Source organism: Marmota monax, unplaced genomic scaffold, assembly GCF_021218885.2.
Source record: "Marmota monax isolate L192 unplaced genomic scaffold, Marmota_monax_Labrador192_F-V1.1 WCK01_AAM20220418_F8-fsc00228, whole genome shotgun sequence".
NCBI classification, from domain to species: domain Eukaryota; kingdom Metazoa; phylum Chordata; class Mammalia; order Rodentia; family Sciuridae; genus Marmota; species Marmota monax.
The window spans coordinates 74,866-89,767 of NW_026695240.1; the positions used below are offsets into that span (position 1 = coordinate 74,866).

General features: G+C 46.4%; 1 protein-coding gene across 2 annotated transcripts; it reads left to right on the forward strand.

Annotated features, from left to right (window-relative positions):
• The first annotated feature begins 949 nt into the window (after positions 1 to 949).
• LOC124089919 (cytochrome P450 2A13) lies at positions 950 to 8,769 on the forward strand. 2 transcript variants are annotated; one of them, XM_046440168.2, is made up of 9 exons: positions 950 to 1,176; positions 1,454 to 1,616; positions 2,496 to 2,645; positions 2,850 to 3,010; positions 4,183 to 4,359; positions 5,299 to 5,440; positions 5,903 to 6,090; positions 6,660 to 6,801; positions 6,944 to 7,264. In XM_046440168.2, exons 1-9 carry the CDS (start codon positions 1,000 to 1,002, stop codon positions 6,994 to 6,996), a joined length of 1,353 nt encoding a protein of 450 aa, XP_046296124.1. In that variant the 5' UTR covers positions 950 to 999; the 3' UTR covers positions 6,997 to 7,264. The 2 variants fall into 2 exon arrangements, with proteins under 2 accessions (XP_046296124.1, XP_046296123.1); XM_046440167.2 differs by lacking the exon at positions 6,944 to 7,264 and adding an exon at positions 7,325 to 8,769 and having other exon boundaries at positions 951 to 1,176.
• Positions 8,770 to 14,902: the final 6,133 nt, after the last annotated feature.

Below are 14,902 nucleotides of genomic sequence, written 5' to 3' on the forward strand. Positions count from 1 at the left end.
AGTACACACGTGTAAAAAGGGAAACATTACTAATAATGATAACAGTAATAGAAATTATTGAATAAAACTAATAAGCTTCTGTAAGTATCTGGGTAGGAATCCAGCGGGTATTTTCATTAAACAGAACCCATGGAACATCAGGGGTTTCCCACCGTATTCTTCGTGGTTATTACTATTTCTCAAGGCCTGGCCAGAGTCCCTCTATAACTGTGACTCCGAGTTACTCTTCTACAGCTGTATAAAAAGTTCCACTGATAATGTGACTCTGATATTCTACCCCTTTCCCAGCAGCAGATGGGCTTGAAACTGAAGATTGGAGGACCTCAATTCTGCCCATCCTGGCCTCACCTCGAGGTTCCCATGAAGAGGCTGGGCATCAAGAGCACAGGAATAAAGCCAGTGGGTCAAGACCTGGGCTCAGGTGCTCACTACAGTTTCCTGCTGGGCTTTGCACATAGGACTTCTATGTCCACAGCTCTATGTCTCTTTCACTCCAAATTCTCAAATCTATAACCCTGGAATCTCCATTCCTGAGTTCCTGAAGCTATGTCCCTCCTCACTGAAGGACCCCAAATCCACAGCCACACATTCTATCTCATTCCAATGAAATCTAGGACTTTGAATTTTATCTCAGACTCCAAAACCTATATCAGGCCCTTTCTCAATCTGGGAATCCAAATACAAAGCGCAGGTACTCAACCACATAAATATTCCAATGGAGCAGAACTCTCACGTCCATAAATCCACACTCTTTAGGCACCTCTTCAAGTGCTACAATTCAGCCTGGAGTCCCGTTGACTATGAGTCTTCCCTTAATTCCCCCTCCTCCTTCCTGGCCATGGGTGTTGCAACATAGGCAGGATGCATGTTGGGAGATAGCATTAGGAACTAAAATGAAGCAATTATATAAACAAGTGCAAAGGCCACCCTTCTATCTCTGGGAGTATAAAGGCAAACCATCGCAGCCATCAACACCTGCCTATCATCCTCACTGCCACCATGCTGGCCTCAGAGATCCTTCTGGTGGCTTTGCTGGCCTGCCTGAGCATGATAGTGTTCAAGTTGGTCTCACAGAGGAGTCTGCAGCGGAAGCTGCCTCCAGGACCCACTCCACTGCCCTTCATCGGGAACTACCTGCAGCTGGACACAAACCAGATGTACAACTGCCTCATGAAGGTGCCACCAGCCAGGGAAATGAGTAGAATGACATGGGCATGGGACCTCCCCAGTTTTTCTTGGGCTTTGTGTCAGAGGATTGACCGTGATGAGTCAGAGTCTTAGAAGGGGGGTTATTTAAAGGTTCAGCAGCCAGTTCCTAGCCAGAAAAGACTAGATCTTAGGATTTCACCTAGACTATCAGAACTTGGGAGAAACACATCCCAGACTCTGATTTCTGGGTCCTGGACAAATTCAGGTCATGACTCTTGTAACCATTCCCACCTACCCTGATCAGATGAGCAAGCACTATGGCCCTGTGTTCAAGATCCACCTGGGGACTCGCCGGGTCGTGGTGTTGTGTGGATACGATGCAGTAAAGGAGGCGCTGGTGGATCAGGCTGAAGAGTTCAGTGGGCGAGGCCAGCAGGCCACCTTTGACCACCTCTTCAAAGGTTATGGTAAGTGGGACAGCACATAGGGGAAGGTGGCCAGGTAAACTTGGTGGCCTCAATTCCCTCAGTTCCCTCCTTTACTCACCAGCCCCTCAAGGCTATGGGAAGCCCTTTGCTGATCTTCTCTCTTCATCTTTATCCATCACTGCCTCTCCTGTGTGGGACTATGGGCTGTTCTAAACTTTCTGGGTCCTAATTTCTCGTCCCCCTCTCTGTCCCGCTCTCTCTAACATCTCTCTCTATCTCTGGCTCTGCCTCCTCCCTCAGTGTCTTCTTTCCTGCATTGATCCCTCCTTAGAACCTTGTGAGAGTCCCCCATTGGAGTCCTGCTCCTCGGACTTTATCTGATCCTTTGTCATCCTCAGCTTCTGTGCTTCCCCGGGACTCTTTTTCTATCCCTCTGTTTCTTTCTTCTCCCTCTATCAGAATCTCACACCATGTCTTTCAAAGTCCCCATGCCTCCATCTCCATGCAGCAATCTTCCCTTTCTCCTGATACTTTCGCGTTTTTCCTCCTATTTTTCATCCTTCTGCAGTTCAGCTTTATATCCACCTCCAGGTCTTGACTCTCTCCTCTCTCCTCTCTCCTCCCTCTGACACTGTCCCTTCTCTCTCTCTTTTCTTGCCTCCTTTGGACTGTCCCTGTATCTCCCTTTCTCAGGATACATCTGTCTTCCCTCCTCCTGACTATCTTCTTCAGAAACTCTTCTTCCAACTCAGCCTCCTCTTTCTGGAAGTATCTGGCACTGCTCTGAGTTTGTAAATCTTAACGCTGTCCCACGCTCGCTGTAGATTCAACTTGGTTCCACTGCTTTCCTCTCAGGAGCTCCTCAGGGATTGGTCATGGTTCCTCCAGCCTCTCTCCTCCCTCTGTTCACTTCCCCAGGTGTGGCATTTGGCAATGGAGACCGTGGGAAACAACTCAGGCGCTTCTCCATCACCACACTGCGGGACTTTGGTGTGGGCAAGCGGGGTATTGAGGAACGCATCCAGGAGGAGGCGGGCTTCCTCATCGAGGCCCTGCGAGGCACACATGGTGAGCAAGGGGCCGAGAGTGATTGGGAAGGAGAAAGAAAACACCCAATGCAAAAGACCTGTGGGCTGTGCTTTGGAATGGTGATAACATGTGGGAGTTAGTGCATCGCTGCAGTGCCCTACTTGAATCCTCAGACTGGCATCTCACCACCCAGTTGACTCTCTCCCAATCCCACTCTCTCCCCTACCCTGCCCCACCTCACAGGCACCTACATTGATACCACCTTCTACTTGAGCAAAACAGTTGCCAACGTTATTAGTTCCATTGTCTTTGGAGATCGCTTCGACTATGAGGACAAAGAGTTACTGTCACTGCTGCAGATGATGGGGCGAATCAACAAATTTGCAGCTTCTCCCACGGGGCAGGTGACCTATTCCAGTTTTTCCCTACCAGGCCCCTACTAAAATCTCCCACACCTGGCAAAAGGTTCCCCAAATCCCCATATTTTTCCACACAAGGCCCCTCTAAACCAGGCCACACTCCTGGGCAACTGCACAGTGGCACAAGAGCCCAGGACTCATGTCCAATACCTAGTCTCCAAGGTCACCTGGATATCTCAGCAGATACCCCACAACACCATCTGCAGGCAAGATAAATGCCTCCACTCAGCTCTCAGCTGAGCAGGTGTTCCCACCCAACATACCTAAACATCTAACAGTTGATCTCTGTCTATTGCTTCTAAATTTCTTCACACCTGAAGAAGTGACCACCTCAGCCCCTTCCAAATACTTGAACACCACACCTGGTACTGCAAAGTGCATGATGCCAAAATCATTTGACCTCTGCACATCTGCCCCAAACCAGCCTACTGGAATATCTAGATTAGTGTCCCCGACACAAGCCACTTAAATACATTAACTACCTGGCACCTCAATCAAGATGAACACAAAAATATCTACTCAGGTTGTTCCCAAAACACCTAATAAGTGTTCTGCAAATCAGCCCACTCACACACCCTACTGAGGTACCCCCTAGGAAGCCCCAAGTGCACCTAAACACATAAACAGATCTCCCTCCCACTCTGTACCTGAACTACAGCCACACTTCAATGCCTGAACACCATTACACAACCCCCACATGAAATCCAATAAATATCTAGACAATTGACCATAACTTAGTCTACCTGATTATATAAACACCTACATAGGCAGTGCCCTGTTGTACTCCACCTGAACAGCTCAACATCCTGAACTCCCCCACTCCCAAATCACTTGACCATCTTGACACAACTATAGGTGTGTAACAAACCATCTCCACCTGAATGGGTGAAATTGCATGGAAGCTCACCTAAATTCTTTTTTGGGGGGGAGGGGGGAGGATACCAGGGAATAAATTCTTAGAGTCCTTCACATTTAACCGACATATAAAATTATGTACACGCTTCCATTCCACCTCACTAAGCACATAAGCACACAGACAGATGCCCTGAACCACTATCTTCATGCGCTAAGACACGTCCCACTCTCATTGGGTTTGGCCCACTGAGAGCTCTCAATCCATCTCTCTTCCCCCCTTGTATCTCTCTTCCCCTCTCCAGCTCTTTGACATATTCCACTCAGTGATGAAGTACCTGCCAGGACCACAGCAACACGTCTTTAAGGACATGCAGGGACTTGAGGACTTCATAGCCAAGAAGGTGGAGCAGAACCAGCGCACTCTGGACCCCAACTCCCCGCGGGACTTCATCGACTCCTTTCTCATCCGCATGAAGGAGGTGCAGTCAGCAGCCAGGGTGGGGAGGTCCACAGTCAAACAGAGGCCAATCAGGCTGGGGAAAGGGGGAGAACAGAAGCCTAATCCTCAAAATTCAGACCACAACTAATCATCACTGTTTCATCTACGGAGCCCTGATGAAAGCCAAGATGAGGGCAGAGACAAAACAAAGAGCAGCAAGCCCTACAACACGCCGTGTGCCTGGAACCACCCCAGTGCTTGACATTGTCCACATACTTAGCACCCATATGCTTTCTTAAACAAGGTCCTATTATGACCCTAAGGTTGTAAATAACAGCACAAGTGGCTTGTCTGTGATCCCTAGCTCAAATCCATGTCTCTCTGATTCTAAGGCTGGAGCAGCTAAGCACCAGACTCTCTAAATGTTCCTACCCCCGTCATCAGATGCACCTGTATGAACAGGTGACCTGGCTTTACTGTGTGACATTGGAGGACTCCCACTCCCATTTGGATGTCAGACTCCCATCGATGCAGAAAGGAGATGGGCCTTTATGCAGTCTGAAATTCAAAGAGTCAGGGAGGGGATTCCTCCAAAGAAACTACAACATGTCTGGGAAAGAAGGAGGATGATCTGGCTTAAAATTCTGTGTCTGCTTCAGAAAATATGTCTCTAACTGTCTCTGACCACCCTGTCTTGACATCCCTGCCCATCCTTCTCACAGCCTATCCCTCTTTCTAAATATTTCTGCAATTTAAATAAGTGAAAAACAGATTGTCAGTCAGGCAAATAGCACCAAAAGAGCATGTCAGGAAGAACCAGCAGCCTGAGAAGAGGCCTGGGAACTGCAGAACCTGCAGATCTAGGTCCCCTCTTCCCACCTCGCGGTCTGGACCTAACAGAGGCAGATCTAAGGAGAAAACCCAGACAGCCCCCAAGGGCATAATAAATGGACTCAGCATGAAGCCTCTCACCCTGCAGGAAAGGAATAACCCCAACACCGAGTTCTACATGAAGAATCTAATAATGACAACACTGGGCCTCTTCTTTGCTGGATCTGAGACTGTCAGTTCAACCTTACGCTTTGGCTTCCTGCTACTCTTGAAGCACCCAGATGTTGCTGGTAAAGTTGGGATGCACAGGGAAAGGGGGACCCACGTACCTTTCCAACACCTGTGAGCCCAACACAATGACCCCACTTCTCCCAGGTCCAAGGAACCTCAGACTCACCCTGCTATGCAGAGATAGGGTGCTATTAAGCTGACAGAAATGAACAGTCTCACTTCCTCTGAAAATATCGGAAGTGTCTGAACCATTGGGTAAATGGCTCCTCTGCTGAGCATACAAGTGCCAGATTCCAACCTCCAGGGTCTCCTGGACTCCTCCCTTTGCTTCCCCTATGATTCTAGAATCAACAAGTTAACAGGGCCATTGGCCAAAATTTTCATATGACCAACATCTGTTTTCAATTGTCCACATGCATGTCATACATAGATATGTGCCATGTATCCAGATTTACATATTGGGACTATCATCCTACTCTGAGGCCCCTGGATAGCTAAACATATTCTCTCTTCTCTCCCAGCCAAAGTCCATGAGGAGATTGACCGGGTGATTGGCAGGAACCGACAGCCCAAGTTTGAGGATCGTACCAACATGCCCTACACAGAAGCTGTGATCCATGAGATCCAAAGATTTGCAAATTTTACCCCCATGGGTGTGGCTCACAAGGTCACCAAGGACACCATATTTCGAGACTTCCTCCTCCCAAAGGTTCTGCTCTGCCCAGCCTAATGGGACCGGCAACCCACTCCCTGGGGCCCCAGAACTCCCTTTCTATTAAAAGCTTTCCATTCTCTGTCCCCATCACAAAGAATTCCTCAACCACCTTCTGCCTTCAGTCTTCCCACCCAGGGTCTCCTGCTTCCAATGACTCCCATAGACTTAATGCCTCCAGAGATTCACTACAGTCCCTCAATTTTTTGTCTGAGGGCACATGAATCTCCTAGTACCCCCAACCTCCTTCCTTGAGAGACACAGACTGAGTATGCCCCAACCACCTTCTCTGGGACATAGACCCAGAATCTCCCACTCAGCCCATCTCAGTGAATATGAGCCACTAAGTCCCCCAAATTTCCCAAACCAGGAGACACAGAGTACACCTTCCCTGAACGTCCTGACTCAGAGACATCAACCTCATGTCCCCCAAAGCTCCTGCCACAGAACCCCAACTCCCTCACCTCCACTTCCCTTCACCCCAGCACTCTGATTCCCCTGCTTATGTTTCTCAGCGCTCTCATCCCTGAACCCTCTGATAAAGTCCCCTTCCTCCCCCTGCCAAGGACACTGAAGTGTTCCCTATGCTGGGCTCCCTGCTCAATGACCCCAAGTTCTTCTCCACACCTGACGACTTCAACCCCCAGCACTTCCTGGATGACAAGGGACAGCTGAAGAAGATTGATGCTGACGTGCCCTTTTCCATGGGTAAGAGACTAGGGGGGGGGGGGGCTCACACCCAAGTAGGCTCCTTCATCCCAGCTCCTCTCCCAGTGCAGCCTAGTGTCTTCCTCCAGCTGGGAAGTCCCTCTTTGAAACTACCCTCTAGTCAGACAGTTGTACTCCCCAGAACTCCCCAGCACCAAGGATCTGCGCCAAGACCAGAAGGAAGAGATCATCTAGCCCCTTTATGAGATGGGGAAAATAAAGACTCAGAGTAAGTCAGAGTACTTTCCAGGAACACACAAGAAAATCTTCAGACTCTTGGAAAGAAAATGACAGCATAGCAGCCATATTTGAGGATGTAACTGGGGGAAGGGGCACTTAAACTTCCCAGTGCTGTAATCCGGCATGGATCATCTCACCTCACGTACCAGAGAAACCGAGGCTCAGAGAAGTCTCTGGGGCCACTGTACAGCTACTCCCTGGGAGAATGCCGCAGGGATCTGGTACTGGGGTGAGGCTGCAGAGAGTTGGCTTCACCTCAGCCCCTCCCTCCTCTCCTCTTCAGGAAAGCGGTACTGCTTGGGAGAAGGCCTGGCTAGAATGGAGCTCTTTCTCTTCCTCACCACCATCTTGCAGAACTTCTGCTTCAAGTCCCCGAAAGCACCCCAAGACTTAGATGTGTCGGCTAAGTCCTTGGGCTTTACCAGGATCCTAACAAATTACACCATAGCCTTCCTGCCCCGCTGAGTCTGTGCTGTGCAGGGGCTTGGGGGGAGGGGAGGAGCCAGGGGCGGGACCAGTGGGAGGGGCAGGGCTAAGAAAACTGGTGAGAAAGCAGAGGAAAGAAGAGGTCAGATGGACAGGAGGAGAAGGAAAGGCACAGATTATTCACCTTGCTCAAGATAGGTCCTTAAAAGCTGGGATGTGCTGTGGACAACACCAATAATAGTAACAGCTACGATTCATTGAGCAAGAATTCTGTCAGCTGTGCTAAAAACATCACATTCTCTCCCCACGCATGTTCTTTCCCATTTTACAGGTGACACAACTGAGGCTTAGGAAGTTAGAGGTACTCATTCAGGTGAGTCTCATAGAACATACATGTCCAGCAAGTACTTGAACACAGATCTATGCCAGAAATCCTTTGGCAGACTCTAAAATGTCACCTCTTCCCCCAATAAAATCACAGCAAGAACATAGTACATTATCACACAGGCAGAACAGGCCTTTCTGGGGGTTTTCAGAGCCCTGGCAGGCAGCTAATCTGGCTTCACCACACACTTGCCCACGCTTTGCTCACTGTGCACACAAAGGACATGAAAGTTCTTGCCCTCCACCAGGTAAAGCCATCGTGTCTGACTCAGATAGTTTAGAGAAAGTTTCTCTAAACTATCTGAGTCAGACAAAGTGGGACATGTTAACAAGTCAGTGTCAAGAGTCAACAATAAAGCTCTTAATTATCTGTGTGAGGGAGAAAAAACACTTTCAGAGAGGGCTTAGAGGACACTGAATCAGAATGCAGCCATGAGTATGTGTGTGTTCATACACAGGCCACATGAAAGAGTGACTAGAATGTGACCTCTAGTGTGACTGAATGCTCTTCTCAGGGTAAGAATGAACGTTTATTCTGCCAGGAGTTTCTGAAGGTGGGTCTCTTTCTGACTGATTGGAACCCACTTTAAGACTCAGCTAAGAGCTTCACAATTTCCAGCCTGCTTTCAAATGAATTAGTGCCAATCCCCTTAGAAGTGAGATCCTTCTGGTTGTCTTCTATCATAGAACATACATGTCCAGCAAGTACTTGAACACAGATCTATCTAAGTGGAAGCCTCTTAGAGAGGAAAAGGGGGAAGAGAGTGGGATCTCATGAAAAGAGAAGGAGGCCAGTAGAGAAGAGACCAGGCAAGGGTGGGAAGGGATGGAAAGGAGAGGTCTGGGGAACTGAATTGAACAAATTATATGACTGTATTGTGTATATGAACAAATATGTAACAATGAATTCTAATATTATGTATAATTTTAATGCACCAATAGAAGAAAAAAGAATAGAGGAAGAGATCAAGGGGAGAAAGGAGGGGAGGGAAAAGGAAGTACTGGGGAATGAAATGGAACATATTATGTGCACGTAAATATATGTCACAATGACCCCCACTACTGTGTATAATTAAAATACGCCAGAAAAAAAATATGAAGAAAGTGAGATTCTTGAGCATGGTACAATCTGAACAGGTGTATACATCAGCCTGGGAATTCTGTTTCTTAAACTAAAAGCTACATACACCTGCAGCTGACCCACACACAGAAACAGTAAATTCACCCTATTTTGGGCCCATGATTGAGATCAAGTGAAGGGAACCCTATAAGTTTCATAAAAGGCTATGAAACTCATATTTATCAATTTCTGTTATCTGTGTCTTGCAACTTGGGTACCACAAATGGACTGCTTCCTGCTCTCTGAGATGGGGATGAGGATGAACCCTTAGAGTCACACTCTTTATTGTCACCTACATGTTAACAAGTCATTGTCAAAAGTCAAATAATATCCATCCACATGCATGTCCCCTTTCCAAAAACTTCCACTCAGGCAGTCTTAGAACTGTGTGGTAACTGAACTGTCATAGCCTAAAACTTTTGAGTCTAGAACAGAATTTTGGAACCTCAGTTTCTCAGAAATTTAGATTCAAAATCTTTAGATCACTGGTGCTTGAAGCTCTTGGTGTTCATAATTTTTATGAGCACCCACCTTGCACACATCTTTGGGAAACATATTCCAAGCACCTCTGTAGTAGCACACTTCAGTCCTCCCTGCTGAATATTCTTCTGAGAAAGAGTCAAGGGAGGCAGGAGGAACTGGAGCTAGCTGGCTCCTGCCAATGAGACACACCTCCAGGAAACAGAGAGTGGCTGGCAAGCTTTTGTGTTATGAGGAAGAAGGAAAGGAACAAGTAACAACTCCCAGAATCCTCAAACTTCCACCTGGAATAAGAAAGCAGGAGTCATCAGGGCATTACCAGGGGTACTGAGAGAGGTCACATTCTAGTCACCAGCACCCAGATCACAGTGTCCAAACAGGACACTGTCAGCTCTGGCGCTCTGGAAGGGCCAACCCCCCAACTGTGCTAGGACTGAGATGGAAACAGGAACCCTGGATTCTGGTCCAGGGTTTGGGGCCAACTTCATGGGTCTTCTTGAGCTTTTATGAGGCCTTACTTCTCATTTGCATTCTTCCTCACAGGAGTGAAGGGAAGGTTGAAACAGTGCTGGACAGTTCTAAAATCTCAATGGCTGCAAGAATATGAGAGTGGGGGAGAGGGTCTGTACACTGGGGGCTGGGACTTGAACATGTTTTTTAAGGGAATAAATTTCAACCCATAACTCCATTTATGCATGAACACATTCAACCTGTAAACCAGCCTATATGGTGAGTTTTTCATGAACCCACATTAAAAATGAGCCCACTAACTAAGAATGTTTAAGAAATCTGCCCGAAGTCACACTGCTACCACATGACAAAGGACAGATGTGGATACAGGACAGTTCTAGTTTGCCTCTTGAACTTTCAGAGATGAATCAGATGGTGAGATTCACTGGGGTAGAACTCTGGGGGAGAGACAAATTTTTTAAATATTTTTTAGACGTCGATGAATATTTTATTTACTTATATGAGGTGCTGAGACTCCAACCCAGTGCCTCACACATGCTAGGCAAGCACTCTACCACTGAGCCACAACCCCAGCCCCAGGAGGGGCAATTGTAAGGAGAAAGTTTCCTGAGGAAAAATGAGAGAAGGATGGGAATTTAGCTTCACATTGTCCCTGATCCAAACTCATAACGTGTCACTTGTGGCAGCATCCAAGACTCATCCAAATCCATGGGAAAGTGAGAGTCTTTCCAAGAAATGATACAGAAATGACTGTGCTGAGAGCCATAGCCAAGTAGGAATGATGCATGGCATTTTTGGTTGAAAGGTGACGCCAGCAAGCCATTGAGATGATAATGATTATGTTAAGATGTGCATTCAATTGGAGATTAGACCCCTGCTGTCCGCCTTGGCCTGCTACTTTGGAGCTCCTGCGGGACTCCCGGAGAGTTCCCATTGGTTGGGGAAGTGCGGTAGGAGGGAATTCCAGAGGAGGGAGTTCCTGTTGGTGTAGTGTGTCCCAGGAGAAGGCTGCTTGCCTGGCATTCACAGGAGTTTTGGAAATAAAGTTTGTTCCTGCTTGAGTGGCTCATGATTTTGTGCCCAGCCAGACTGCGGCATGACTGAACATGTGAAAAAAATTAATCTAGATCCAGACCTTAAAATTTCAGAAAACTTCCTCTAAATGTATCACAGAACTAACTGCAAAATGTAAAACTATAAAGTTCCTTGGAAATCCAGGTGACTTTAGTTTGGCGAAAAGTGCAACACATGAAAAAAAATCAATAAATTGAGTTTAATTAAAATTTAAATCTTCTGCCCTGTGAAATACACTGTCAAATGAGTTAAAATAGAACTACACACTGTAAGAAAATATTTGCAAGTACATTTCTAAAGTAGGACTTGTATCAGAGACACACAAACTCCTCAAACACAACATTAAGTAATCAAAGCACACAACTACAAACGGATAAAAATGGGCAAAACAGAGTTTAAGAAGAGATTCAAGATGTGCAGCTTTCACCTGCTTCTTAATGAAGCAGAAGTTTTAAAAATAGTAGTGTAGTTATTTATTGAAGTGGGTGACCAGAGGAGAATGCTATAACTCAATTGTGAACTGGCAGAGACTTGGAGAAACCCTGTCACTCTGGATTGTGGGATGGAGGCTGAAACAGAGCACCCCAGCACTGGTGTCATGGCGGTATGGCACAGTGAAGAGAAGAACCCTCCTCAGCCGAGTTAGAGCAGACACAGGGAGAATCCCAGTGAGCCCCAGAAGCACAGGATTTGGCATCCTGAGGAAGATAGCCTAAACAGTTCCTAGACCTGAAAGGTGAACTGGCTCTGGGGAAGTTCTCTAAACTTCCAGCAAATTCTATGGTGCTGCAACAGGGAGCTTTTTTTTTTTTTTTTTGGTACACACATTATACAAATTGTTTTTGATTGTTTTCATTCCTCATTAACTTCCCATACCTTCCCCTCCTCCCTTTCTCAGATCCCTTTCTTCTACCCTACAGGTTTTCCTTCGATTCTCATATGGTCCCTTCCCTACCACCACCACTTTTTTTGCCTTCTAACTTTCACATACAAGAGAAAACAGATGAACAGAAAACAGATGGCTTTTTAAGTTTAGCTTATTTCAATTAACCTGATGTTCTCTGATCCGTCCATTTTCCTGCAAATGACATAATTTCATTCTTCTTTATGGCTGAATTAAACTCCACTGTGTATACACATCACATTTTCTTTATTCATTCATCTGTTGACAAACATTTAAGTTGATCTGTACTTTGTCTGTTGTGAATTGAGCTTCTACAAACATGGGTAGGCATGTATCACTTTAATTATTTTATTTAAAAACTGAAGAGTGGTAAAGCTGGGTCATATGGTGGTTCCCAAAGAGCCATCTTGTTATGAGTCCTATTGTTTGACCTTACTGATCTGGGAACCAAAGGCCTTTGCATTTTCCTATCTCCAAGACCATGCTGTAGTATCACTCTTGGGCAGCTGCCACGAGAGTCAGTTTGGCCTAAGCGAAAGGCACTGCACAGACAGTGCCACTAAGAACTTTATACCTTGAGGAAACAGACTGATATGGAGAACAGAAGGCACTTCCCTAAAAAATTGGTGGTTTGGTGAGCAAACTATCGAAGCCCATGGGGCATGAGCAGTCATGGGTGATTTCACATGGAAACCAAATCTGGAGACACCAGACTCGGGCAGAAAAGATTGTGCAGATCCCACCTTTGCCCTTCCAACACAACTCCATAGCCTCTCTCTAGCCTCTGTGGCATCCAGAACATGCAAAGCTGGTGTTACAGCTGCCATCTGAGCGTCCAGCAAGCTCCAGCAAGAATTTAGGGGAGTTCTGCACTCCGTGCTGCTCCACAAGCTGCAGAGTCGTTACACCCCATTTTCAGTGTGTGCAGCCCTAAAGCTCCAGAGAGAACTTTTACCTGAGGAGCTCTGCATTCCACCCTAGCTCATTTCAGCATGCAAATAGCTGAAAGGTATTCCAACCAGCTCCAGCCAGAAATCACTCCCTCCAAGCACCTGGTGAGCACCACAAAAGAAAGTAGTGGAAGGAGAATAACCCTCAGTCTTTGCTCTGGACATGAGGCACACAGCCTAGTGGGGTGGAGACGGAAGCTTTGGATTGGCATCAGTTGCAAGCATCTACTCTTGCCACTCATTCAAGCACCTCAGCAGGAAGGGAATTTTAACTTATACTTCAATTTAAAGAATAGGGAGACACCAGGTGCAGTAGTGCCTACCTATAATTCTAGCAACTCAGGAGTCCGAGGCAGGAGGATTAACCAATAGAGGCCAACCTCAACAACTTAGTGAGGCCCTCAGCAACTTAGCAAAACTCTGCATCAAAATAAAAAACAAAGCTGGGGACAGAGCTACAAGGCAAAGCAACTCTGAGTTAAATTCCCAATACAAAAAAAAAGTAGGAGGGATAAGTTCCTAGTTGATTACTGGTACCCAAGAGGGCATGGTTGTTGGGTGTTCTGAAGTCCTACTTCTGGACACTGAACCCCATAGCAATTATAGAGAAAAATAACCCAACTGTTATTGATACTACACTTGCAAGTGTCTCAGCATATGAAGCACCACTCACACTCCACCTCATCGCACATTGCTGACAAGACGAGAGTTGAGTGCCACAGAAGGGAAGATGTGACCCAGTCCCTGCATCTCCCTGTGAAACACTGGAGCTGCACTTGTGTCTGAACACAGGAGAAAAGCTTTAGGCATATCACCACAGCTGGACTAGTCAATATCACAATTGCTTTCAAGTAACAGAGCAAATATCAACAGAGCCTGAAAAAACCCCCAACACTTGACATGAGCTTCCATTCCATCGTAGAAGAGGTCACTGAGTGTGCACACTACATACTCTGCTGTATACAACACACCTGCCTAAACTACCAGAGGGATTCTACTCTTGTGAGAATCACAGAAAAAGTGGATCTTTCAGGCTCCAGCATGGTATGCAGGGTGTCAAAACCCACTAATCTTAATCAAAAATGTCTCAGGAAACTACACTATGAAGTCCAATTGGAATTAAAATTAACATTATACAACAAACTAATATTCCAGGACACATCATCAAGAGGAAAATGTTTATAAGAAGACCCTCACATAAAAGTGGAAAGGAGCTAAGTGAAGTTAGCCAATCCCCCCAAAAAGAAAATATTTTCTCTGATATAAGGAGGTTGATTCATAGTGGGGTAGGGAGGGGGAGCATGGGGGGAATAGACAAACTCTAGATAGGGCAGAGGGGTGGGAGGGGAAGTGAGGGAGCATAGGGTTAGAAATGATGGTGGAATGTGATGGCCATCATTATCCAAAGTACACGTATGAAGACACGAATTGGTGTGAATATACTTTGTTTACAACCAGAGATATGAAAAATTGTGCTTTATATGTGTAATATAAATTGTAATGCATTCCGCTGTCATATATAATTTTTTTAATTAATAAAAAAATTGGTACAAAAAAAAGTGGAAAAGATTTCCATCCCAACATATGCATAAATCACAACACTGAGTGAAAGAAATATGGAAAAAAAGGCACTATGACATTTCTTAAAGTTTATAAAGCTCTAGTGACAGATGCCAAAGATATTGAAGTGGATGAAATGCCAGACAAGGAATTACAAAGAATGATATTTTAAAGGCTCAAGGACATCCAAGAGAATTCAAATAAATAGCTGAAGGAATTAAAGAAGGCAATGTAGAATATAAATGAGGAAGGCCGGTGCCCCTTGCGATGGAGACGGTGAGGAGCACAGGAGGGCGGCCTGGGGGCGCTGTGGAGCCTGAGACCCCCCTAGTTTAGGAGACGGACAGGGCCTGGCGCTGGTGTCTGGCAAACAAGAAGTAGCCGGTGGCTGTCCTGTTGCGTGACCCTGCCCCTCTGCTCCTTCGCTGGGCGTATTTCCTAAGACGGGGCCCCGCCCTTGCCTGCCTTCCGTCAGTCCGCGGTTACTTCAGA